Genomic DNA, 27,237 nt, shown 5'->3' on the forward strand with positions numbered 1-27,237 from the left:
TACCGCACGGTCGACACTCCCCCTTTAACACTACCCTCTGCGCTCCCCCCTTTTAACACTGATCAGCTTGTGTGTCCATCGGATACACATAGCTGATCTCTGGAGTCGGGTCCTGCTCAGCTTTCTCTGCCAGAGAAAGCAGGGCAAATGCCTGCCTATCGCAGTGCTGCCCTGTGATCTTGCCAGCCTGAGCTGGCGAGATCACAGGGTACACTGCAGTGATTTTACACATTTTTTTTATTGTTGGTAAATTTGGCCACATCGCATTTCCCATTATAAGTAGGGGGAATGTGATGTGGATTGCAAGAAAAATAGTCACTCAGCCTCTCTTGCTCTGACAGGGCAAATCACACAGAGCTGTATCACTTTGTCCCTTCTTTCTCTGACAGGGCAAATCACAGGAGTCATCCAATATAATTTCACAAAAGTAGTTCCCATAGCTGTTATGCAGAGGCATGTGCCCCAGCTCTCTCCTCGTGCTGGCTCTATTGAGGGACACCCTGTTCTGGTGTCATGAAAGGCTAGGTGTGAAAGGGGCATTAACAATCTCTGAAAGGTTCAGCTTTTCAGTAGGCCTTAGTGCCGCTTTCATTCTGCCACTCAGACCCATCCAATTCTCTGATTGGCTTGCCGCTTAGCTCCTCCTCCCTGTAGCTCTGCTCAGTCCGTGTCCCCTTTCACCGATTGGCCGGCCATGTAGCAGAAGCAGGGATGTTCATTGAGGGTCCCCATTCAAAACAAATGGCAGCACTGATGGTGAACCAGTCACTGGCTATCACTGTGGTGGGTAAGGAGAGTGATTTTGCAGCAGGGGAGGAAAGAGACGGTCTTGAAGTACAGTAATAGGAGTTTGAACTTTGAAGCAACATTTTTGCTGTTTCCTCTGTGCTTCCATTCCACAGCATCTGCCATCCTGGAAAACTCATTTTATGGGTTTTTGCTTTTCCAAAGAATGTGATGTGCGCATGCACTATATAATGCGCCAGTCAGACAAGCAGACTCACACCCGTGAAGATGCACAGCGAGTGTGTAGATTTTGCTGGTCGTACATTACTCTATAGCTGGATACACACTAGACGATGTATATACCAAGGCAACGGCTGGTTACATGAATACCATACCTCCCATTACACACTGCAAACGCCACACGGAGGTGAGGCATGGGACGTGGAGACAGAGGCAGTGTTGCATGGAGGCCATTGACTTCATGAGATTCAGCACTTCGACCCAGGACAGACCACGTGGATATGTTATATCAGAAGATAATTGAATATAAAATCTGACGTTTTTTGTACAAAAAGTTGGAAGTCGTTATTAATTGACGGAATTGGTCATCTTACTATTATACCTTATGGGAAACACCCATTTTATGATATAGTTAATCCCCTGATGAAGTCTGTAAAGGGGCGAAATGCGTTGGACATTTTGGAGCAGTGTACGCCAATCTGTTTAACCCCAAATGGTACAAGTTCACTCCAGGACAGTACAGAGGAAGTTTATGGTTCCATCTTGACAGAAAAAGTGACTCATTCACCAACAAACTCCATCATTGTGTATTATACTTTGTATTACAAGTCTTGTCTTGGTTTTTATGTAAATGTATAAAATATATTTATTATATGGCTATTTTATGAGGTATGCAATGTAAAGATATCAACTAATCATTATAAATATACGGTAATCGCTGAAATAATTCAAGATAGCATCCTTTTAAAATTACGCTACGGAGAAGCATATTGTTTGTATGCGATTTAATTCATAAAGCACCAGTGACACCAAGATAAATCCAGTGATTTTAGAATGACACGGAGTAAGAGTTATTTGAGTACATAGAGGAGATTCTAGAGCAGGACCCTAACCCAGGCACCATCACCAACATAGCATGCAACGTGCAGTGGCTCAACAAACGTAGCAGTAAAGGTGTGCAAGTGTCTGTATATGCGCCTGTCCGGGTCACACAGCTCATAGAAGCTCAGACGTCCAGCCTCGTAATCCAAATATATTCCAATTATTTGAGAGCATTGATCAAAGAGTAATGACTGAGCATTCGAGTTGTGAGCCCACATGTATTTGTTGGTATATCTACGCAAACACCAAGACTTTGCGTTATCTCCAATCCCAGAACGCTTTCCATTCCTCTTTATACTGGGATAGGCCAAACCGATGTCCCATAGCCCTTTAAAGCTGGTCTCTACTTCCCAGTAATGCTGTCCTAGCGTGAAACTGTTAACACTTAATATCTGATTGTAAATCGAGAACCTCAAGGTTGACCCAGAACGACCATGGTTTATACAGGAGTCTGATATAGTTTTCAAGTTGGACGATAACTCCAGTCTGTTGTGAGCGGTGTTTAAATCCATTGTTATTGGCAAAACCTCTAGTGTGGAGATGTTCCTCTGTATGATGGTCACAATATCAGACATACCAGTGTTTAAAGTTTCTGTGATCAGACCTTCATTTAGATCCCCAATGGTGCTAAATGTTTTCTCATATCTTTCGTCATCTTCATCTCCATAATTAGAGTAACAAAGACCAGAAGAATTCAGAGCTTGTCCTTGCAAGACAGATAATGAATTGTGTCTGTTATACAAGTCCTCAATGTGGCAGATAATCTGGGACTGTGCTTCTTTTCTCATCTTTAACTCTTGGAGGAGGTCAGAGATTTTCAATGAAATATGAGTAGCCTGTCTGGAGATCTCACCCACTACTCGCCTCTCTAGGGCTTCCAGCTCTTCCCAGATGTCCTTAAACAGACCAGTGACTCTCCTTTGGACACTAGCTGCTTCCTCTTGCACTCCATCCATATGCTCCTGAAGCCTCAGGACCCTCCTTTCCGTTTCGTCTCTCTTTGCAGACAGTGTATCCAGAAAAACTCTTAATTTTTTCTTCTTCTTTTCTAAGGCCTCACCGATTGTCTCCACCAGGTGCCCCCTGTGTTTTCCAAAAGCAAAGCAGGAGACACATATGTTAGCCGCATCTTCTGCACAGTAGTAGGCCTGTATTTTATGATGGATGGGACACATCAGGTTTTCCAGGGAAGTCGTGGGGTCAACCAGTACATGGTCCATGGACTTCTTGTGGCTCCTTAAGTGATTATTGCAGAGGTATGTCTCGCACTGTAGGCATGTTTTAGCAGCTGGTACACGAGAGTCACAGTAAGTACAGAAGACCTTGGCTTCCATCTGCTCCATGCGAGTAGGCGTCAAATGTTTCACGATGTTACAGAGCTTCCTGCTCTTTTGGAGCACAGGACGTTCCAGGTACTCCATTCTGCAGTCCGGACAGGAGTAGACCCCAGTCTCTTCCTGGGCATCCAGTGCCTCCGCAATACAGGCTTTACAGAAATTGTGGCCACATCTCAGCAACACAGGTTCTGAATATAGACTCAGACAAATGGAGCACTTCAGTTCATGCATAAGGGCAGAAAGATCCATTCTGAAAATAACAAAAAGAAACAAAGCTTCAGTAGGTTCCATAGATCCATACAATAAAGGGTGCACCTCTAGTTTAGATGTGTTCGAGTACATTGTCTCTATGGCTATAGGACAGACATGGAAACAATAGTATGTGGCGGGCAGAGGAAGATCAATGAACCCATCTGTTTTCTAAATGTTCTATTAGCATGTTTCCATCAGTGCTCAAGCATTCAGTGATAACTTATATTGTGAGAAATCTAAATTCTTACCCAAACGTTATCTCAAATATTCATCCCATCCTCAGCTCCCTTGCTCCACCGAGGTGCTTCAGAGGATTTCCTACACTCGTCTCACATACTTTCTTTCCTTGTGCAACATGTTGGACCCTCTAGGTTTAGCTTTTGGTCCCAACAATCCACAGAGACTGCAGGGACTAATGTGGTCATCTCAATGAGGACGATACCCAAATCGTCCTATCTTCTCAGGATCTTTCACCTTCTCTGTTGGCCTGTGTTACTGAATGTCTCTCTGCAATTTAATCTTTCATAACTTCTTGCCACCTCAAACTCATTCTTTGCAAAAACAGAGCAAATACTAGTCCCACCAACCAACAGAAGTGACCTACTGTACCAGTCATCTTCATTTCTGTTGACAATAGGATAATAATGAACTCTATCTTTCAAGCTCTCTGCCTAGATGTTCCCCAAATCCGATCTGTATATAAATCATGTTACACACATCTATGAATTATTTCCAGAACACGCCGATATCTGATACGACACTGCAAAACTCATACACTAATTATCTTCTGCATTGACTATTACAATGGCCTTCTTACTAGTCTTCCTCCAGACTTTCAACAGCTCTCCACCTAGGTCTCTCAGGCTACCTCTCACAGCTCGCAGCCAGTATCACAGCTTGGATCTCATCTCTCAGTGCTTATCCGGGCAGATACCGGATTCTGAGAGTGCTACTAGAACTCCTCTATATACATACACGCTCTCCGCATCGCCAAAATTATTATTTCCCCCCCCACACACACACAATATTTTGGACATCTGTGTAATTACTTCAACAAATGTTCCCACCTCAATGTATTTTTTATTTTCTCATACGTCCTAGAGGATGCTGGGGTCCACTTCATGACCATGGGGTATAGCCATGGGCACTCTTAAGACTTTTCAATGGGTGTGAACTGGCTCCTCCCTCTATGCCCCTCCTCCAGACCTCAGTTTTAGAAATGTGCCCAGGCAGACTGGATGCACTCCAGGGGAGCTCTACTGAGTTTCTCTGAAAAGACTTATGTTAGGTTTTTTATTTTCAGGGAGAACTGCTGGCAACAGTCTCCCTGCTTCGTGGGACTGAGGGGGCAGAAGTAGGAACCGACTTCCTGAAAAGTTTCATGGCTCTGCTTCTGGCTGACAGGACACCATTAGCTCCTGAAGGGTACTGAACGCTAGCCGTGTCTAGATGCTCACTCCCACAGCACGCCGTCACACCCCTCACAGAGCCAGAAGTCAGAAGACAGGTGAGGAGAAGAAGAAGACAGATCTTTTATCAAGTAAAGTGACGGCTGAGGTACCGCGCAGCTGGTGGGAGCACAGCGCGCCATTGCTGCCCACACACACAGGCACTGCAGGGTGCAGGGGGCGCCCTGGGCAGCAAAATACCTATATAAACTGGCAAAAAGGGGGCATAAGATGCCCAGGCACAGCCCTACCCCCGCCAGTATAAATATTATGCAAAGTCTCTGAGGTAAAAACGCGCCATTGCGGGGGCGGAGCTTCTTCCTCAGGCAGCCAGCACACTGCTCAGCGCCATTTTCTCTCTCCCCTCAGGCTACAGAGACATCGCTGGTCTTCCTCCACTTCCGACTACAAGTATCAGGGTGCATAACAGGGGGGGGGGGGGGGGCACAAGCGAATTTGGTGCTTTACAAGTGTGTTTTACTGTGTAAAAAGCGCTGCATGTCAGTGGGCATTTTGTGTTCACAGGCATTAGATACAGGCGCTGGGGTTGTGTACTGGCTTCTCCTAAACTGTGTCCCTCTGACAGATTTTACTGTGGGTCTGTCCCCTATAAGTCCCAGTGTGTGTGTGTGTGTGTGTGTGTGTGTGTGTGTGTGTGTGTGTGTGTGTGTGTGTGTGTGTGTGTGTGTGTGACATGTCTGAGGCAGGGAGTTCCTCACCGGAGGAAGCCATTTTAGGGACACAGAGTTGTAATGTGGTGGCGCTGCTGGCACGGGTGAAAGAAATACGTGATAGTATGCATCATACAATAGGAGATTAGATAAGTCTGAATCTCATGCTGAATGCTGGAGAAAATCTGTGGAGGATGTGATTTTTCAGGGTTCTGTTCTTCCATCCGCAGGCGACCCCTCTGGGTCACATAAGAGACCATTTGCGAATATTGTGAATACTGATACCGACACGGACACTGATTCTTGTGTCGACGATAGTGACTCCAGGGAAATAGATCATACATTGGCTAAAAATTTACAATATATGATTGTAGCTATAAGGGAAGTTCTGGAAGTCACGGAAGCCACTCCTGTACCTCAGGAGAAGGCTTATTTCTATAAAGAAAAGAAATCCAAGGTCACTTTCCCTCCTTCCCACAAGCTTAATACTCTCTTTGAAGGGATGTGGGTGAATCCCGAAAAGAAATTTCGTATTCCCAAGAGAATTCAGATAGCTTATCCTTTCCCGGTAGAGGACAGGAAAAAATGGGAGTCACCCCCTGTGTTAGACAGTGCACTGTCCAGGTTGACAAAGAAGGTAATTCTCCCTGCTCCTGGCACGGCTTCACTAAAGGAGCCGGCAGACTGAAATGGAAACTACATTGAAATCCATTTATGTTGCCAATGGTACGCTACTCAGACCCACAATTGCTTGCGCGTGGGTGAGTCGCGCAATTGAAACATGGTCAGAAAGCTTGTCATCTGAAATTGACACGATTGACAAAGATGAGATACTCCTTAAGTTAGGGAATATCAAAGACGCTGCCGCATACATGCTAGAAACGATGAAAGATATTGGACTCTTGAGTTCACAAGCCGCTACCATGGCAGTATCGGCTCGGCGGGCATTGTGGATTCGCCAGTGGAACGTGGATGCAGATTCCAAAAGAAATATGGAGGCTCTCCCGTATAAAGGTGAGGCCTTATTTGGCGATGGACTGGATACGTTAGTCTCGGCGGCTACCGCAGGTAAGTCGACATTTTTGCCCTCTGTGCCTGCACCGGCAAAAAAGACATATCACTCTCACATGCAGTCCTTTCGGCCCAATAAATACAAAAAAGCGAGAGGTTCCCCCTTCATTGCAGGTAGGGGAAGAGGAAAGGGAAAGAAGTCCACAGCGGCTTCAGGTTCCCAGGAGCAGAAGTCTACCCCTACTTCTGCCAAATCTTCAGCATGATGCTGGGGCTCCCTTGCGGGAGGCCGCTCGGGTGGGGGCACGTCTCAAACTGCTCAGCCAGGGTTAGATTTCGTCTGCCCTGGATGTTGCAAATAGTACCCAGGGATACAAGCTGGAGTTTCAAGACGTTCCCCCATGCCAATTTTTCAAATCGACCTTGCCAGCTTCTCTTACAGGAAGAGAAGCAGTAACAGCGGCAATCCAAAAATTATGTCAGGATGAGGTCATAGTCCTGGTACCTTTGTCACAACAAGGGGAGGGGTTTTATTCAAGTCTTTTTGTAGTACCGAAGCCGGACGGCTCGGTCAGACCGATCCTAAACCTAAAAAATCTGAATCTCTACTTGAAACGATTCAAGTTCAAAATGGAATTGTTAGGTGCCGCGGTCCGCAGCGCCGCTCGGTCTGCTTCCGAGCGACGCCCACGGCCACCGCACCTCCCTCCCTGCCCACCCGGCGCCTAGCAACGCCAGGACGCCATGCGTACTGTAGCCGCCGGGTCCCTGGCAACGCTAGGACGCCGGGCGTCCTCAGCCGCTGGGTCCATAGCAACGGGGACGCCATTGGCGGACCGCGATCCCCGTTGCCAGATAGGATTGATTAGTTGCTCGTGCAGCAGGGCAGCTGCACGGCAACTAGTAATTAGGGTCTGGGGGCTGGTGTTGCTGGCCCTCCTGTCATTGGCCAGCAGGGTCTTTTTTGGGAGCCAGCACACTGCAGCCTCGCCGGTGATAGCTTCCTGTATGCTGTTCCTGCCTTGCTACGTCTGTTCCTGGTCCGCTGTATCTGGTCGATCCTGCTCCCTGTGCTCCTGAGTTCTGGAGTTCTGAAGCCAGTCCTGGGAATCCTTCCTGTCCAAGTGAACCTGTTGCGGTCATCTGGGGGTTCTCGCTTGTTGGGGTTCTCTCCCGGTTTCGTGAGTAGCGGCTCCTGCCGCGTGTTGCGGCCTAGGCCGCTTAGTCCCTGTTTTACTTTTGCATTGGTGGTTTTTGCGGAGGTTTCCGCTTTTCACTGTCCTCTCCGGAACTCGGCGGTGCCGTGTGGGGGAGTGGACAGTGGTATCTTTTGTTGTTCTTTTCCTTTGGCGGCGTGCCGCACATATATTAAGTTTTAGGGTAGTTAGTAGCCCCTAGCTTCTGTTTGCTTTAGTTAGAGGTCCCCTTGTTATTATCCTGTCTCGGTTCACGCCTTGTCGCACTCTAAGACCTGGGGGCATCGGAGTTGGGCAGACCTAATCCGCCCTTCAAACGCGGCTGCCGTGGGCCCAAGAAACCATAGTCACTCAGGCGTGAACTAACCACACGGGTAAAACAACGGAGGTAGGGTGCTAGGGGCTATTCCCGTACCATCCCTTATTTCAGCGTCACGTCCTGGTGCTCTGGACTCTCTACACAACATCTCTCTAGTTCTGAGCATCAGGAACATAACATTATCACCGGCCCAAAAACAAAACAAAAACAAAAAAAAGAATATTAAGAGTTATTTGTTTTTGGTGGGCCTTGAAATTCGGCCTCATGAATCCGGCAGTATTAGGACCGAATCCCAGCCAGCTTTTGGCCAACCAGATTCAGGAACTAACTCAGATGGTTCAGGATCTTACTCTTCGGGTGAGATCGCAGGAAGATCTTTTGCGAGCCTCCCCGAGTATGATTCCTGAACCAAAGATGCACCTTCCTGACCGTTTTTCAGGTAACCGAAAGGATTTTTTTAATTTCAAGGAAGCTTGTAAGCTTTATTTTCGTTTAAGGCCCCGATCCTCTGGTACGGAGTCTCAACGGGTCGGGATTGTGATGTCCTTACTACAAGACGATCCGCAAACCTGGGCTTTTGAATTAAAAGCCGATGATGTTGCCTTGCTATCTGTAGATGCCTTTTTTAAGTCTCTAGGCCTTTTGTACGATGACCCTGATAGAGAAGCGTCGGCTGAGAGCCACCTGCGTGCACTTAAGCAAGGGAAAAATCCAGCAGAGGCATATTGTACCGAGTTTCACCGTTGGTCGAACGACTGTGGCTGGAATGACCCGGCCCTGCGCAGTCAGTTTCGCCTCGGTTTGTCTGAAGTTATTAAAGACAGTCTCCTGCAGTACCCCGCTCCAGAGACTTTAGACAAACTCATGGAGCTTGCTATTAAAATTAATCGTCGTCTCCGGGAGCGGAGGGCTGAAAGAGGAGCTAGTTTCAGGCCTAGTCCATGTGTGTATACTTTCCCTGAGGACGTCGAGGAGCCCATGCAAATGGGTCTCTCCCGGCTGTCCCCAGAGGAAAGAACCAGAAGGCTAAATTCTGGTCTTTGCTTGTATTGTGGTGAAAAGGGACATATCGCACGTAATTGCCCGAATAAGCAGGGAAACGCTCTGACCCAGTGAATTGTGAGGGGGTTCACTTGGGTCTGCAATTGATCTCCTCTAATGATTCCTTATTAGTTCCTGTAAAAATTTCCTTTGGTAGCCTCAGTTTATTGGTGTCGGCATTCGTCGACAGTAGAGCTGCGGGAAATTTCATGGATCTTGGTTGGGCTCAGGCTTTGGGCGTTCCACAGATACCTTTGGAAAAACGTATCACCATGCACGGCTTGGATGGTGGTCCGCTTTCTAATGGGGTAATCACTCACCGCACACCTCCAGTACAACTGACAGTGGGGGCCCTACATTCGGAGAAAATCGAATTTTACCTTACCCATTGTCCAGCTGTCCCCGTGGTTTTGGGTCACCCCTGGCTTGCCTTTCATAATCCCACCATAGATTGGCGGTCTGGGGAGATTTCCCGATGGGGTCCCTTTTGTGTGAAGGAATGTATTTCCCGTCCAGTCCGGGTTGCGGCAGTCACCCCAGAACTTATTCCTTTGGAATATCAGGACTTTGCCGACGTTTTCGCCAAGGGTAATGCGGATATTCTGCCTCCTCATCGGTCCTATGACTGCGCTATAGACTTAGTTCCCGGTGCCTCTTTGCCTAAGGGGAGACTATATGCCCTGTTTGGGCCGGAAACTACGGCAATGAATGATTATGTACAGGAGAGCCTAAAAAAAAGGCTTCATTAGGCCCTCGAAATCTCCATTGAGTGCAGGGTTCTTTTTTGTTGAGAAAAAAGATGGGTCGCTCAGACCATGTATTGATTATTGGGCTCTGAATAAAATTTCTGTTAAAAACACCTACCCCTTGCCACTGATTTCAGTACTGTTTGATCAGCTCCGGACTGCCGTTATCTTTTCCAAGATCGATCTTAGAGGGGCTTACAATCTCATCCGAATAAAATCTGGGGATGAGTGGAAGACGGCTTTCAGCACACAGTCGGGACATTATGAATACCTGGTGATGCCGTTTGTGCTGTCTAATGCTCCTGCTGTATTTCAAGATCTCATTAACGACGTCCTTCGCGACTTTCTAGGAAAGTTCGTAGTCGTTTATTTAGACGACATTTTGATTTACTCTGAGTCTTTTGAACAACATATTACTAGAGATGAGCGGGTTCGGTTTCTTTGAATCCGAACCCGCACGAACTTCACTTTTTTTTCCACGGGTCCGAGCGACTCGGATCTTCCCGCCTTGCTCGGTTAACCCGAGCGCGCCCGAACGTCATCATGACGCTGTCGGATTCTCGCGAGGCTCGGATTCTATCGCGAGACTCGGATTCTATATAAGGAGCCGCGCGTCGCCGCCATTTTCACTCGTGCATTGAGATTGATAGGGAGAGGACGTGTCTGGCGTCCTCTCCATTAGAATAGAGATAGATAGATTAGATAGAGAGAGATTGTGCAGAGTCGCAGACAGAGTTAGTTTACCACAGTCAGTGACCAGTGCAGTTGCTAGTTAACTTTTATTTAATATAATATATCCGTTCACTTCTCTCTGCTATATCCGTTCTCTGCCTGAAAAAAAAAACGATACACAGCACAGTCAGTCACACAGTGTGACTCAGTCTGTGTGCACTCAGCTCAGCCCAGTGTGCTGCACAGTCATCAATGTATAAATTAAAAGCTTATAATTAATTGTGGGGGAGACTGGGGAGCACTGCAGGTTGTTAGCAGGAGCCAGGAGTACAATTATATTAATTAACAGTGCACACTTTTGCTGCAGGAGTGGTGACCAGTGCCTGACCACCAGTATAGTATTGTTGTATACTACTAATATCTCTTTAAATATCAACCAGTCTATATTAGCAGCAGACACAGTACAGTGCGGTAGTTCACGGCTGTGGCTACCTCTGTGTCGGCACACGGCAGGCAGTCCGTCCGACCAGAATTGTATTATTTATTATTATATACCTACCACCTAACCGTGGTTTTTTTTTTCATTCTTTATACCGTCATAGTGTCATCCTAATTGTTACGAGTATACTACTATCTCTTTATCAACCAGTGTACAGTGCGGTAGTTCACGGCTGTGGCTACCTCTGTGTCGGCACACGGCAGGCAGTCCGTCCGACCAGAATTGTATTATTTATTATTATATACCTACCACCTAACCGTGGTTTTTTTTTCATTCTTTATACCGTCATAGTGTCATCCTAATTGTTACGAGTATACTACTATCTCTTTATCAACCAGTGTACAGTGCGGTAGTTCACGGCTGTGGCTACCTCTGTGTCGGCACACGGCAGGCAGTCCGTCCGACCAGAATTGTATTATTTATTATTATATACCTACCACCTAACCGTGGTTTTTTTTTCACTCTTTATACCGTCATAGTGTCATCCTAATTGTTACGAGTATACTACTATCTCTTTATCAACCAGTGTACAGTGCGGTAGTTCACGGCTGTGGCTACCTCTGTGTCGGCACACGGCAGGCAGTCCGTCCGACCAGAATTGTATTATTTATTATTATATACCTACCACCTAACCGTGGTTTTTTTTTCATTCTTTATACCGTCATAGTGTCATCCTAATTGTTACGAGTATACTACTATCTCTTTATCAACCAGTGTACAGTGCGGTAGTTCACGGCTGTGGCTACCTCTGTGTCGGCACACGGCAGGCAGTCCGTCCGACCAGAATTGTATTATTTATTATTATATACCTACCACCTAACCGTGGTTTTTTTTTCATTCTTTATACCGTCATAGTGTCATCCTAATTGTTACGAGTATACTACTATCTCTTTATCAACCAGTGTACAGTGCGGTAGTTCACGGCTGTGGCTACCTCTGTGTCGGCAGTCGGCAGGCAGTCCGTCCATCCATAATTGTATTATTATTATAATATATACCACCTAACCGTGGTTTTTTTTTCATTCTTTATACCGTCATAGTGTCATACTAGTTGTTACGAGTATACTACTATCTCTTTATCAACCAGTGTACAGTGCGGTAGTTCACGGCTGTGGCTACCTCTGTGTCGGCAGTCGGCAGGCAGTCCGTCCATCCATAATTGTATTATTATTATAATATATACCACCTAACTGTGGTTTTTTTGCATTCTTTATACCGTCGTCATAGTGTCATACTAGTTGTTACGAGTATACTACTATCTCTTTATCAACCAGTGTACAGTGCGGTAGTTCACGGCTGTGGCTACCTCTGTGTCGGCAGTCGGCAGGCAGTCCGTCCATCCATAATTGTATTATTATTATAATATATACCACCTAACCGTGGTTTTTTTTTCATTCTTTATACCGTCGTCATAGTGTCATACTAGTTGTTACGAGTATACTACTATCTCTTTATCAACCAGTGTACAGTGCGGTAGTTCACGGCTGTGGCTACCTCTGTGTCGGCAGTCGGCAGGCAGTCCGTCCATCCATAATTGTATTATTATTATAATATATACCACCTAACCGTGGTTTTTTTATACCACCTAACCGTGGCAGTCCGTCCATAATTGTATACTAGTATCCAATCCATCCATCTCCATTGTTTACCTGAGGTGCCTTTTAGTTCTGCCTATAAAATATGGAGAACAAAAAAGTTGAGGTTCCAAAATTAGGGAAAGATCAAGATCCACTTCCACCTCGTGCTGAAGCTGCTGCCACTAGTCATGGCCGAGACGATGAAATGCCAGCAACGTCGTCTGCCAAGGCCGATGCCCAATGTCATAGTACAGAGCATGTCAAATCCAAAACACCAAATATCAGAAAAAAAAGAAGGACTCCAAAACCTAAAATAAAATTGTCGGAGGAGAAGCGTAAACTTGCCAATATGCCATTTACCACACGGAGTGGCAAGGAACGGCTGAGGCCCTGGCCTATGTTCATGGCTAGTGGTTCAGCTTCACATGAGGATGGAAGCACTCAGCCTCTCGCTAGAAAACTGAAAAGACTCAAGCTGGCAAAAGCACCGCAAAGAACTGTGCGTTCTTTGAAATCCCAAATCCACAAGGAGAGTCCAATTGTGTCGTTTGCGATGCCTGACCTTCCCAACACTGGACGTGAAGAGCATGCGCCTTCCACTATTTGCATGCCCCCTGCAAGTGCTGGAAGGAGCACCCGCAGTCCAGTTCCTGATAGTCAGATTGAAGATGTCAGTGTTGAAGTACACCAGGATGAGGAGGATATGGGTGTTGCTGGCGCTGGGGAGGAAATTGACCAGGAGGATTCTGATGGTGAGGTGGTTTGTTTAAGTCAGGCACCCGGGGAGACACCTGTTGTCCGTGGGAGGAATATGGCCGTTGACATGCCAGGTGAAAATACCAAAAAAATCAGCTCTTCGGTGTGGAGGTATTTCACCAGAAATGCGGACAACAGGTGTCAAGCCGTGTGTTCCCTTTGTCAAGCTGTAATAAGTAGGGGTAAGGACGTTAACCACCTCGGAACATCCTCCCTTATACGTCACCTGCAGCGCATTCATAATAAGTCAGTGACAAGTTCAAAAACTTTGGGTGACAGCGGAAGCAGTCCACTGACCAGTAAATCCCTTCCTCTTGTAACCAAGCTCACGCAAACCACCCCACCAACTCCCTCAGTGTCAATTTCCTCCTTCCCCAGGAATGCCAATAGTCCTGCAGGCCATGTCACTGGCAAGTCTGACGAGTCCTCTCCTGCCTGGGATTCCTCCGATGCATCCTTGCGTGTAACGCCTACTGCTGCTGGCGCTGCTGTTGTTGCCGCTGGGAGTCGATGGTCATCCCAGAGGGGAAGTCGTAAGCCCACTTGTACTACTTCCAGTAAGCAATTGACTGTTCAACAGTCCTTTGCGAGGAAGATGAAATATCACAGCAGTCATCCTACTGCAAAGCGGATAACTGAGTCCTTGACAACTATGTTGGTGTTAGACGTGCGTCCGGTATCCGCCGTTAGTTCACAGGGAACTAGACAATTTATTGAGGCAGTGTGCCCCCGTTACCAAATACCATCTAGGTTCCACTTCTCTAGGCAGGCGATACCGAGAATGTACACGGACGTCAGAAAAAGACTCACCAGTCTCCTAAAAAATGCAGTTGTACCCAATGTCCACTTAACCACGGACATGTGGACAAGTGGAGCAGGGCAGGGTCAGGACTATATGACTGTGACAGCCCACTGGGTAGATGTATGGACTCCCGCCGCAAGAACAGCAGCGGCGGCACCAGTAGCAGCATCTCGCAAACGCCAACTCTTTCCTAGGCAGGCTACGCTTTGTATCACCGCTTTCCAGAATACGCACACAGCTGAAAACCTCTTACGGCAACTGAGGAAGATCATCGCGGAATGGCTTACCCCAATTGGACTCTCCTGTGGATTTGTGGCATCGGACAACGCCAGCAATATTGTGTGTGCATTAAATATGGGCAAATTCCAGCACGTCCCATGTTTTGCACATACCTTGAATTTGGTGGTGCAGAATTTTTTAAAAAACGACAGGGGCGTGCAAGAGATGCTGTCGGTGGCCAGAAAAATTGCGGGACACTTTCGGCGTACAGGCACCACGTACAGAAGACTGGAGCACCACCAAAAACTACTGAACCTGCCCTGCCATCATCTGAAGCAAGAAGTGGTAACGAGGTGGAATTCAACCCTCTATATGCTTCAGAGGTTGGAGGAGCAGCAAAAGGCCATTCAAGCCTATACAATTGAGCACGATATAGGAGATGGAATGCACCTGTCTCAAGTGCAGTGGAGAATGATTTCAACGTTGTGCAAGGTTCTGATGCCCTTTGAACTTGCCACACGTGAAGTCAGTTCAGACACTGCCAGCCTGAGTCAGGTCATTCCCCTCATCAGGCTTTTGCAGAAGAAGCTGGAGGCATTGAAGAAGGAGCTAACACGGAGCGATTCCACTAGGCATGTGGGACTTGTGGATGCAGCCCTTAATTCGCTTAACAAGGATTCACGGGTGGTCAATCTGTTGAAATCAGAGCACTACATTTTGGCCACCGTGCTCGATCCTAGATTTAAAGCCTACCTTGGATCTCTCTTTCCGGCAGACACAGGTCTGCTGGGGTTGAAAGACCTGCTGGTGACAAAATTGTCAAGTCAAGCGGAACGCGACCTGTCAACATCTCCTCCTTCACATTCTCCCGCAACTGGGGGTGCGAGGAAAAGGCTCAGAATTCCGAGCCCACCCGCTGGCGGTGATGCAGGGCAGTCTGGAGCGACTGCTGATGCTGACATCTGGTCCGGACTGAAGGACCTGACAACGATTACGGACATGTCGTCTACTGTCACTGCATATGATTCTCTCAACATTGATAGAATGGTGGAGGATTATATGAGTGACCGCATCCAAGTAGGCACGTCACACAGTCCGTACTTATACTGGCAGGAAAAAGAGGCAATTTGGAGGCCCTTGCACAAACTGGCTTTATTCTACCTAAGTTGCCCTCCCACAAGTGTGTACTCCGAAAGAGTGTTTAGTGCCGCCGCTCACCTTGTCAGCAATCGGCGTACGAGGTTACATCCAGAAAATGTGGAGAAGATGATGTTCATTAAAATTAATTATAATCAATTCCTCCGCGGAGACATTGACCAGCAGCAATTGCCTCCACAAAGTACACAGGGAGCTGAGATGGTGGATTCCAGTGGGGACGAATTGATAATCTGTGAGGAGGGGGATGTACACGGTGATATATCGGAGGGTGAAGATGAGGTGGACATCTTGCCTCTGTAGAGCCAGTTTGTGCAAGGAGAGATTAATTGCTTCTTTTTTGGGGGGGGTCCAAACCAACCCGTCATATCAGTCACAGTCGTGTGGCAGACCCTGTCACTGAAATGATGGGTTGGTTAAAGTGTGCATGTCCTGTTTTGTTTATACAACATAAGGGTGGGTGGGAGGGCCCAAGGATAATTCCATCTTGCACCTCTTTTTTCTTTTCTTTTTCTTTGCATCATGTGCTGATTGGGGAGGGTTTTTTGGAAGGGACATCCTGCGTGACACTGCAGTGCCACTCCTAGATGGGCCCGGTGTTTGTGTCGGCCACTAGGGTCGCTAATCTTACTCACACAGCTACCTCATTGCGCCTCTTTTTTTCTTTGCGTCATGTGCTGTTTGGGGAGGGTTTTTTGGAAGGGACATCCTGCGTGACACTGCAGTGCCACTCCTAGATGTGCCCGGTGTTTGTGTCGGCCACTAGGGTCGCTAATCTTACTCACACAGTCAGCTACCTCATTGCGCCTCTTTTTTTCTTTGCGTCATGTGCTGTTTGGGGAGGGTTTTTTGGAAGGGCCATCCTGCGTGACACTGCAGTGCCACTCCTAGATGGGCCCGGTGTTTGTGTCGGCCACTAGGGTCGCTTATCTTACTCACACAGCGACCTCGGTGCAAATTTTAGGACTAAAAATAATATTGTGAGGTGTGATGTGTTCAGAATAGGCTGAAAATGAGTGTAAATTATGTTTTTTGAGGTTAATAATACTTTGGGATCAAAATTACCCCCAAATTCTATGATTTAAGCTGTTTTTTAGGGTTTTTTTTTAAAAACACCCGAATCCAAAACACACCCGAATCCGACAAAAAAAATTCGGTGAGGTTTTGCCAAAACGCGGTCGAACCCAAAACACGGCCGCGGAACCGAACCCAAAACCAAAACACAAAACCCGAAAAATTTCCGGCGCTCATCTCTACATATTACCCATGTGCGACTGGTCCTTCAGAAGTTACGGGAAATCATTTATACGCCAAACTGGAGAAATGTGATTTCCACATCACAGAAGTGTCCTTCCTGGGGTATATTATTTCTCCTAAGGGGTTTTTCATGGAACCAAAAAAACTCCAGGCCATCCTAAATTGGGCACAACCCACGAACTTAAAAGCACTTCAGCGCTTTTTAGGGTTTGCAAATTACTATAGGCGTTTTATTAATACCTTCTCAGATTTGGTTGCTCCTATTGTGGCATTAACTAAAAAAGGAGCGGACCCTTCCAATTGGTCGCTTGAAGCCAAGTCTGCCTTTCTGGCCTTAAAGCAGGCCTTTGTCTCAGCTCCAGTACTCAGACACCCTAACCCGGATCTCCCCTTTATTGTCGAGGTAGATGCCTCAGAGGTTGGAGTGGGGGCTATCCTTTCTCAGGAAGACCCGGAGTCTCAGGAATTACACCCATGTGCCTTCATGTCCAGAAAATTCTCCTCCGCAGAATCCAACTATGATGTTGGTAATCGAGAATTGTTGGCAGTTAAATGGGCTTTCGAGGAGTGGAGGCACTGGCTGGAAGGAGCAAGGCATACCATTACGGTGTTTACTGACCAAAAGAACCTGCAGTATATTGAGTCAGCTAAATGGCTTAATGCTCGACAGGCATGTTGGGCGCTGTTTTTTACTCGTTTCAGGTTTATTATCACCTTCAGGCCCGGTTCCAAGAATACAAAAGCCGATGCCCTGTCACGTTGTTTTCTTCCGGTTCACAATAACCACCCGGCTACTACCCCCATAGTCCCATCGTCTGTCATCCGGGCTGGCCTCACACAGGATTTATTTACACAGCTAGTCCAGCTTCAGCAGCAGGCTCCCAAAGTCACTCCTGCAGATCGTCTCTTCGTCCCTGAATTTCTGAGAGGCACTGTTCTAGCTGAGTTTCATGATAAGGTTTCTGGTCATCCGGGTATCACTAAGACCTTGGAGTTAGTCTCTCGCTCAGTGTGGTGGCCTAATCTTTCTAAAGATGTAAGGGAATTTGTCCGTTCCTGTCAGGTTTGTGCTCAGTACAAGGTATCTCGATCATTGCCGGTCGGGCAACTCATGCCTTTAGCCGTTCCTCTCAGGCCATGGTCACATATATCCATGGATTTCGTGGTGGACCTTCCTCTTTCAGCTGGATTTCGAGTCATTTGGGTGGTAGTAGACCGTTTTAGTAAGATGGCCCACTTCATTGCTCTCCCCCGATTACCCTCTGCTCAAGGGTTGGCAGTTTTATTTCTCCACCATGTGTTCAGGCTCAATGGTTTACCCAGGGATATTGTCTCTGATCGGGGACCGCAATTAATCGCCCGTTTCTGGAAACGTTTTTGTGCCTCATTAAATATGAAACTCTCTTTAACATCTGGGTGCCATCCACAGTCTAACGGACAAACTGAACGTGTTAATCAGTCGTTAAAACAGTATTTACGGCTATATTCGGCCAAACTTCAGAATGATTGGTCTGAATTTCTTCCTTTGGCCGAGTTTGCCTATAATAACTCTTGTCATTCTTCCACCAAGGAGTCCCCGTTCTTTTCGGTCTTGGGCTTTCATCCTAGAGCCAATTCTTTTTACCCTCATTTTCCAGTCTCCTCGTTGACCTTAACTTCCCGTCTCAGAATGATTTGGAAAAAGGTGCACCTTGCCTTTAAGAAGGCTGCCTTCCGAGAAAAAAACATTTCTGATAGGTTCCGACGCCCATGCACTTTTAAGGTGGGAGATAAGGTGTGGTTGTCAACCCGCAACATCAAGCTCCGACAACCCTCGGCTAGATTGGGACCCAAATTTATTGGACCGTTCCTTATCGTTAAGAAGGTCAACCCAGTTGCTTTTCGGCTACGCTTGCCTAAATCACTCAAAATTGGCAATACTTTTCACTGTTCCCTTCTGAAGCAGTATTTTTCTTCCAGGAGATTCCCTCGGAAGACTTCCCAGGGTAGACCTCCGGTGGATGTTCAGGGGCAACAAGAGTTCTTGGTGGAAAAGGTTTTAGATTCCAAAGTTTCTCGGGGCCGGCTTTATTTTTTGGTTCACTGGAAAGGCTATGGCCCGGAAGAAAGGTCTTGGGTCCTGGATAACGATTTACATGGCCCTAAACTTAAGAGATTATTCTTTCAGGAATTTCCTCAGAAACCCGGCTTTAGGTTTTTTTTAACCCCTCCTCAAGGGGGGGGGGTACTGTTAGGTGCCGCGGTCCGCGGCGCCGCTCGGTCTGCTTCCGAGCGACGCTCACGACCACCGCACCTCCCTCCCGGCGCCTAGCAACGCCAGGACGCTGTGCGTACTGTAGCCGCCGGGTCCCTGGCAACGCTAGGACGCCGGGCGTCCTCAGCCGCTGGGTCCATAGCAACGGGGACACCATTGGCGGACCGCGTTCCCCGTTGCCAGATAGGATTGATTAGTTGCTCGTGCAGCAGGGCAGCTGCACGGCAACTTGTAATTAGGGTCTGGGGGCTGGTCTTGCTGGCCCTCCTGTCATTGGCCAGCAGGGTCTTTTTATGGGAGCCAGCACACTGCAGCCTCGCCGGTGATAGCTTCCTGTATGCTGTTCCTGCCTTGCTACGTCTGTTCCTGGTCAATCCTGCTCCCTGTGCTCCTGAGTTATGGAGTTCTGAAGCCGGTCCTGGGAATCCTTCCTGTCCAAGTGAACCTGTTGTGGTCATCTGGGGGTTCTCGCTTGTTGGGGTTCTCTCCCGGTTTCGTGAGTAGCGGCTCCTGCCGCGTGTTGTAGCCTAGGCCGCTTAGTCCCTGTTTTACTTTTGTATTGGTGGTTTTTGCGGAGGTTTCCGCTTTTCACTGTCCTCCCCGGAACTCGACGGTGCCGTGTGGGGGAGTGGACAGTGGTATCTTTTGTTGTTCTTTTCCTTTGGCGGCGTGCCGCACATATATTTAGTTTTAGGGTAGTTAGTAGCCCCTAGCTTCTGTTTGCTTTAGTTAGAGGTCCCCTTGTCATTATCCTGTCTCGGTTCACGCCTTGTCGCACTCTAAGACCTGGGGGCATCGGAGTTGGGCAGACCTAATCCGCCCTTCAAACACGGCTACCGTGGGCCCAAGAAACCATAGTCACTCAGGCGTGAACTGACCACATGGGTAAAACAACGGAGGTAGGGTGCTAGGGGCTATTCCCGTACCATCCCTTATTTCAGCGTCATGTCCTGGTGCTCTGGACTCTCTACACAACATCTCTCTAGTTCTGAGCATCAGGAACGTAACAGGAATCACTGGAGGGCAGTGATTTCCAGTCTGGAGGAGGGGGACTACATGGTGTCAATAGACATAAAGGATGCTTACCTGCATGTTCCCATTAATCCTCCTCACCAGGCTTATCTGAGATTTGCGGTTCAGGATTGCCATTACCAATTCCAGACGTTACCTTTCGGTCTCTCCACGGCGCCGAGGGTATTCACCAAGGTGATGGCGGAGATGATGGTTCTCCTGTGGCAAAAAGGAGTCAATATAATTCCTTATCTAGATGATCTCCTGATAAAGGCGAGATCCAGGGAGCAGTGGTTACAAAACATCACACTCTCCCTGTCCATACTCCAACAACACGGTTGGATCATAAATGATCCAAAGTCACAGTTGGAACCGACAACAAGATAGTCTTTTCTCGGGATGATCCTGGACACAGAAGTTCAGAGAGTTTTTCTTCCGGTGGAAAAGGCTCTGGAAATACAGAAAATGGTAAAACAGATATGGATCGACACACTTTTTGGCTTCAATCAGTGCATTCGGTTGTTGGGGAAAATGGTGGCGGCCTACGAGGCCTTACAGTTTGGCAGGTTCCATGCCAGAGTTTTCCAGTGGGACCTGTTGGACAAGTGGTCAGGTTCCCACCTACACATGCACCGAAATATAATCCTGTCGTCGAAAGCCAGGATTTCACTCCTGTGGTGGCTACACAGCTCTCACCTACTAGAGGGACGCAGATTTGGGATTCAGGACTGGCTCCTAGTAACCACGGATGCAAGTCTCCGAGGCTGGGGAGCTGTCACTCAGGGAGAAAGCTTCCAAGGAAAATGGTCAAGTCAGGAAGCCTGCCTTCACATAAACGTACTGGAATTGAGAGCCATTTACAATGGCCTTCAACAAGCGGTACATCTTCTTCAAGATCATCCCGTGCAGATCCAGTCGGACAAAGTAACAGCAGCCGCGTACATAAACAGGCAGGGCGGAACGAAAAGTAGAGCGGCAATGGCAGAGGTGACCAAGATCCTCCTCTGGGCAGAAAGACATCTAAAGGCTCTGTCGGCGATTTTCATTCCGGGAGTAGACAACTGGGAAGCAGACTTCCTCAGCAGACACGATCTCCATCCAGGAGAGTGGGGCCTCCACCAAGAAGTCTTCGCAGAGGTGACAAGTCTTTGGGGAGTTCCTCAAGTAGACATGATGGCATCTCGTCTCAACAAGAAGCATCAGAGATATTGTTCCAGGTCGAGAGACCCTCAAGCAATAGCGGTGGATGCGCTAGTGGCCCAGTGGGTTTTCCGGTCAGTGTATGTCTTCCCTCCGCTTCCGCTGATCCCAAATGTGCTCAGGATCATATGAAGAACAAGAGTTCGAGCAATCTTCATTGCCCCAGAGTGGCCATGGAGGGCTTGGTACCCAGATCTTCAGGAGTTGCTCACAGAAGATCCTCGGCCTCTTCCTCTTCGTGAGGACCTGCTACAGCAGGGGCCGTGCATGTATCAAGACTTACCGTGGCTACGTTTGACGGCATGGCTGTTGAGCGCCGGATCCTAGCCCGAAAGGGTATTCCCAAGGACGTCATCCCCACTCTTATGCAGGCCAGGAAAGGAGTAACGTCGAAACATTACCACCGTATTTGGAGAAAATATGTATCTTGGTGTGAATCCAAGAAGGCTCCTACGGAAGAGTTTCAGTTGGGACGTTTTCTCCATTTTCTGCAGGCTGGTGTGGAGGCGGGCCTCCGATTGGGATCAATCAAGGTCCAGATTTTCGGCCTTGTCCGTGTTCTTCCAAAAACAATTGGCCTCTCTTCCAGAGGTTCAGACCTTCGTGAAAGGGGTTCTGCACATCCAGCCTCCATTTGTGCCTCCAGTGGCACCATGGGACCTTAATGTGGTGTTGCAGTTCCTTCAATCGGATTGGTTTGAGCCTCTACAAGAGATAGAGTTGAAGTTTCTCACTTGGAAAGTGGTGATGCTTTTGGCATTGGCATCCGCTCATCGGGTGTCTGAATTGGGGGCCTTGTCTCACAAGAGCCCTTAACTGATCTTCCATGAAGATAGGGCAGAGTTGAGAACTCGTCAACATTTTATTCCAAAGGTGGTTTCATCTTTTCACATAAACCAACCTATTGTGGTGCCAGTAGTTACTGACACGTTCACTGAGTCAAAGTCTCTAGATGTGGTTAGGGCTTTGAAGATTTATGTCGCAAGAACAGCTCGAATACGGAAAACAGAGTCTTTGTTTGTCCTGTATGCTCCCAACAAGATTGGGTGTCCTGCTTCCAAGCAGACTATTGCGCGCTGGATCAGAGGTACGATTCAGCAAGCTCATTCTACGCTGGATTGCAGTTACCGACGTCGGTGAAGGCCCATTCTACTAGGAAGGTGGGCTCATCCTGGGTGGCTGCCCTGGGGGTCTCGGCATTGCAACTTTGTCGAGCAGCTACTTGGTTGGGGTCAAACACATTTGCAAAATTCTACAAGTTTGACAACTTGGCCGATGAAGACCTCAAGTTCGGTCAATCGGTGCTGCAGGGTCATCCGCACTCTCCCGCCCATACTGGAGCTTTGGTATAAACCCCATGGTTATGAAGTGGACCCCAGCATCCTCTAGGACGTATGAGAAAACAGGATTTTGATACCTACCGGTAAATCCTTTTCTCCTAGTCCGTAGAGGATGCTGGGCGCCCGTCCCAGTGCGTACTTTATCTGCAGTTTAGTTATTAGAGTTACACAAGTTGTGTTATATTAGTTTCAGCGTGTTGCTGCAATTGGTGCATGCCTGTTGGCGTGTGTTATGTTGATTGTCATGTGTGCGGCATGGTTGAGGTGTGAGCTGGTATGTATCTCACCACTAGTATTAAAGTAAATCCTTTCCTCGAAATGTCCGTCTCCCTGGGCACAGTCCCTATAACTGAGGTCTGGAGGAGGGGCATAGAGGGAGGGGCCAGTTCACACCCATTGAAAAGTCTTGAGTGCCCATGGCTCCTGCGGAACAGTCTATACCCCATGGTCATGAAGTGGACCCCAGCATCCTCCACGGACTAGGAGAAAAGGATTTACCGGTAGGTATCAAAATCCTGTTATTCCATACCTACTAATACACCAGAATGCATTTACTCTCCTTCATTACCGGATCAGATCCTCCTCATTAGTTTAATCTTGCGGATAATGCGTATACAATGAGTTTGCCGCTTTTACGAACAGATGACATGTTATGTACACCAGGTGGTTCATTTATAGTGGTTTGCTATGCTGTAGCCTGAATGTAGGGAATGGCCTCAGAGTGTCTGCCTAGTGTGTAACTAAAGGCTTAGCCCACATCCCCTAAGAAACCTGCAACTCAAATGTGCAATATGTGTCTGCATGAAGGGGCGTCCAAGTACTTTAAATAAAACAAATATCTTATATGTTTTTTTATATATCATATACACACACAGGGTGATTCAAAAGTCGCAGTACACCCTTTTGTTTCAAAAACTGTGCAGGAAATGGGAAAACTGAATACTCCAGTAAGGGTGAGGTGGGCTATCTTTTAGAGTATGTACCTAACATGGGTGCCATCTTGAAATACGCCATCTTGAATCTAAGTCAGTTTTTTCAAAAGGAAAGGGGGTCATGTAACATGTCAAAGAACATTAGAATTTGCTTAAAAGTTTATCGCTGCAAACAGATTTGAACTAACAGTTATGGTTCAAAAGTTACAACACTTTTTAGGTTGTTGAAGATGGCTTTGACAAAGGAGGAGAGACTTGAGGTCATTTTGGTGTCTGGAGAACAAAGTTTCCGTGTCATAGCTGCAGATTTTAACAACCGACACCCAGAAAAACCTCCAATTTCGCATAACACTGTCAGGTGCCTAATTTCCAAATTCCGAGAAACTGGGACTGTGGCTGACAAGTCACGGAGTGGTCATCCAAAAAGTGCTACTGACGAGAGAACCTCAATAATGGTTTTGGCATCCTTCGTGAAGAGCCCACAAAGCAGCACAACACCCACGCATTAAATGACTGTCCTTTATGGAGAACAGTTCAGCCTGTAATTCCAACAACAAAAAAGTGCTGTAACTTTTGAACCGTGACTGCTATTTTAAATCCGTTTGCTGCAATAAACTTTTCAGCAAATTCCAATGTCGGTTGACATGTTACACAACCCTCTTTCCATTCTAAAAAACTGACTTAGATTCAAGATGGCTGATTTCAAATGGCGCCCCTTATTTTTCTTTAATCAGAAGCGCCAATGCATTCTAAAAGCATAACCTGCACCAGTGCTTTTAGCCTAAACTGGTTGATGCTTATGGGTCGGGGCAAAGAGGATGGTAAGTGACAGCAACAACCGACGGCAAAGATCCGATGTTTCCCCGCCACTGATGGCAGATATAGGTCAGTGCTTTGTTTCCCCAGCGCAGGAGACACAGTGCTTAGTTCCTTCCGCCGTGGTCACTTGTCCCACAGTACTGATGCCCATTGATGGTTTCCTGCCATAGATGAAAAGTACCAATGGCACAATCAATGGTGAACCCCTTTCGATGGCCACTTACAAATATGTGCGCTCACATTCCCATGGGAAACCAGCGAGTTGAGGAAAAGCACTGGCAGAATACCTGGTAGAGTGTGGTGGATGCCAGGCTAATAGTGTAGTGTTATAAAATCACGTGTGGTACAGTACTGCCGTCAGGACCACCACCAGGGGGGGTTGCCGGAACTGGAATCCCGGGCCCGGACAGGAGGGGCCCGTCCCTGTTTCCTACAGTATAACAGTGTGCCTGTGAGAACTTCTTCCTCCGCCATAAGCACGGCACTATTCCATTCATCTGGACTTAGCAATCAGTGCGTTTCCTGTGAGAATTTTAGATTGATTGTAAAGTCTGCCACAGTTTTGAATCAAGCGCTGCATAAAGACAGTGGATGTAGATCACGCCTGTAGGGGCAGCAGCATGCTTCATGGTGATTGTGGTGAGTGAGGGTCCCAGCACTGATCTCACATAGGAGTAGAGTGCTGTGGCGGAATACTGCGCCTTAGGGATAAATAGGGGAGGGGAGGGGTGGCGTTTAGGGGGTTGTGACAGCAGCCCTGACTACAGAAAACAAACAATTTTATTGACAGTTTCTTATATAGCGCAGCATATTCCGTTGCGCTTTACAATTGGAATCAACAGTGGTAAGACAAACTGGGTAATAACAGACAGACAGAGGTAGGAGGGCCCTGCTCGCTAGCTCACACTCTAACAATACCCCTGAAGTATACGTTACAACAGCCCATGTTTTCTATATGTACTCATAGGAAATAATCACCAGCTGATACAATCCAAGTAACCCACAGGTGCTCGTGAAGGAGATCCTTTGGACATGCTCTGCAAATTGGGGTAGGGGGGGATGGTAGCTGCTTTCAGAACATACACTTCTAAACAGCCAATAAGATTATAAGTGAGATTATACCCCCATAGCGCCCAGCAGTCCCAGGTTTTTCTTCTCTCTGCAGTCGTTCTTTGTTGATGAGCGATCTCCTGTGGACGTGTGACGGGGTGTGTATGGCATGTAATTGTATAACTGGCTTTTCCCCTACAGCTCTGGTGCTCGGTGGTATAATGTGGTTTATTCTGTAGCTATTTGATATCTGTGCAACTTGTGTTTCAGGACAGGTCTTATACTCCCTCCTTGTGTCACATAAGGAGAATTATTTATGTGAAAAACTACATTAAACACCCGTTACCTTGTACTGGTGAGAGGCCGCTGGTAGCTCTGCCAGCACTCACGGTGACAACTGTTAGAGAATATCTGTTCATAAAGAAATCCTGGGCTATGTAGTCCTACCACCACACTCTCTTGCTTTTGGCTTTATAATTGCCTCCTGGGGGAGGGGCCTTAGCTTCTTTTTTTTTTTAACTATTTGGTAGCTGCATGAGTTTTATGTCCCCATCACTGTAGCCGTTCACATTGAGCAATATATCCCTGTCCCACACAATATTTTATTCATTACCAGTTATTTATAGAGCGCACACATATTCCGCAGCGCTGTACAGAGAATATTCAGCCATTCACATCAGTCCCTGCCCCAGTGGGGATTACACTCTATATTCCCTATCATATGTACACACACATTCATGCTAGGGTTAATTTTGTTGGGATCCAATTGACCTAGCAGTATATTTTTGGAGTGTGGGAGGAAACCGGGATACCCGGAGGAAACCCACGCAAGTACGGGGAGAATATACAAACTCCACACAGTTAGGGCCATGGTGGGAATTGAACCGATGACCTCAGTGCTGTGAAGCAGTAATGCTAACCATTACACCATCCATATATGCATTTTGCTGCAGAATAATGCATGATTCCTGGGATGAACGTGGCATTAAGTAGAACCCCCCTAATATTCCTTATTCTGCACCAAACCAGAGGTTCCAAAACGCGCTCCTCAAGGCACCCCAACAGTCCAGGTTTTAAGTATATCCATGGCTCAGCACTTGTGGTTAACTCAAATTCATTGAGGTACTAAGTAAGACACCTGTGGTAAAGCATGGATATCTGTAAAACCTGGACCGCTACAGTGTCTTGAGGACTGCATTTGGGAATCTCTGCCCCAACCACACCATGAGCAGAATGAATTAATGCCGCAGTCACTCCAGGTAGGGTCAGAATGATAAATTCAGCAGATACAGCACAGATCCATGTAATGGAGAACCATGAGGACTATAGTCCGGGATTCGGCTGTTCTCCGGCCCAGCACTTATAAGTAGACATGAGCTAAGCTGCTGCCATATTTCCATGCGGAAAAGGCTGATGTCTGATACAACCTGTGAGCTCCACTTCTGACTCCCTGCGTATCTGTAAGTTAGTGTCGTTTATCATCTCGGAGCAGAGCTGGGATGCCAACATCAGCTCATTCAGAGCGCAGCATATATTCTGCAGAACAGTTTTGATCATTTGAATTATTTCATGTTATTTCCTTTAGGAGACTGTTGTAGAGTTTCCCAACATTGGTCCTCAAGTTCCCCATTAGAGTGAGTAATGATCACAGCAGCCCCGAGCAAGGGAAATCCTGAAAACATAACCTGGAGGATCTCATAGGAATGTCAGCTCTTAACGGCCGCATGCGAGACATCTGCATTGTAAACCAGGAGTAGTGTGCATCTAATAGAGATGTGCACTTGAAATTTTTCGGGTTTTGTGTTTTGGTTTTGGGTTCGGTTCC

General features: G+C 47.2%; 1 protein-coding gene across 1 annotated transcript; it reads right to left on the reverse strand.

The window, feature by feature from the left end:
* Positions 1–1,736: 1,736 nt before the first annotated feature.
* On the reverse strand, positions 1,737–25,882 carry LOC134943943 (E3 ubiquitin-protein ligase TRIM39-like). Its single transcript, XM_063932503.1, has 2 exons — positions 25,759–25,882; positions 1,737–3,435 (listed from the first exon to the last, which is right to left on the reverse strand). Exon 2 carries the CDS (start codon positions 3,432–3,434, stop codon positions 1,842–1,844), a length of 1,593 nt encoding a protein of 530 aa, XP_063788573.1. The 5' UTR covers position 3,435; positions 25,759–25,882; the 3' UTR covers positions 1,737–1,841.
* Positions 25,883–27,237: the final 1,355 nt, after the last annotated feature.

This window comes from Pseudophryne corroboree, chromosome 7, assembly GCF_028390025.1.
Source record: "Pseudophryne corroboree isolate aPseCor3 chromosome 7, aPseCor3.hap2, whole genome shotgun sequence".
NCBI classification, from domain to species: domain Eukaryota; kingdom Metazoa; phylum Chordata; class Amphibia; order Anura; family Myobatrachidae; genus Pseudophryne; species Pseudophryne corroboree.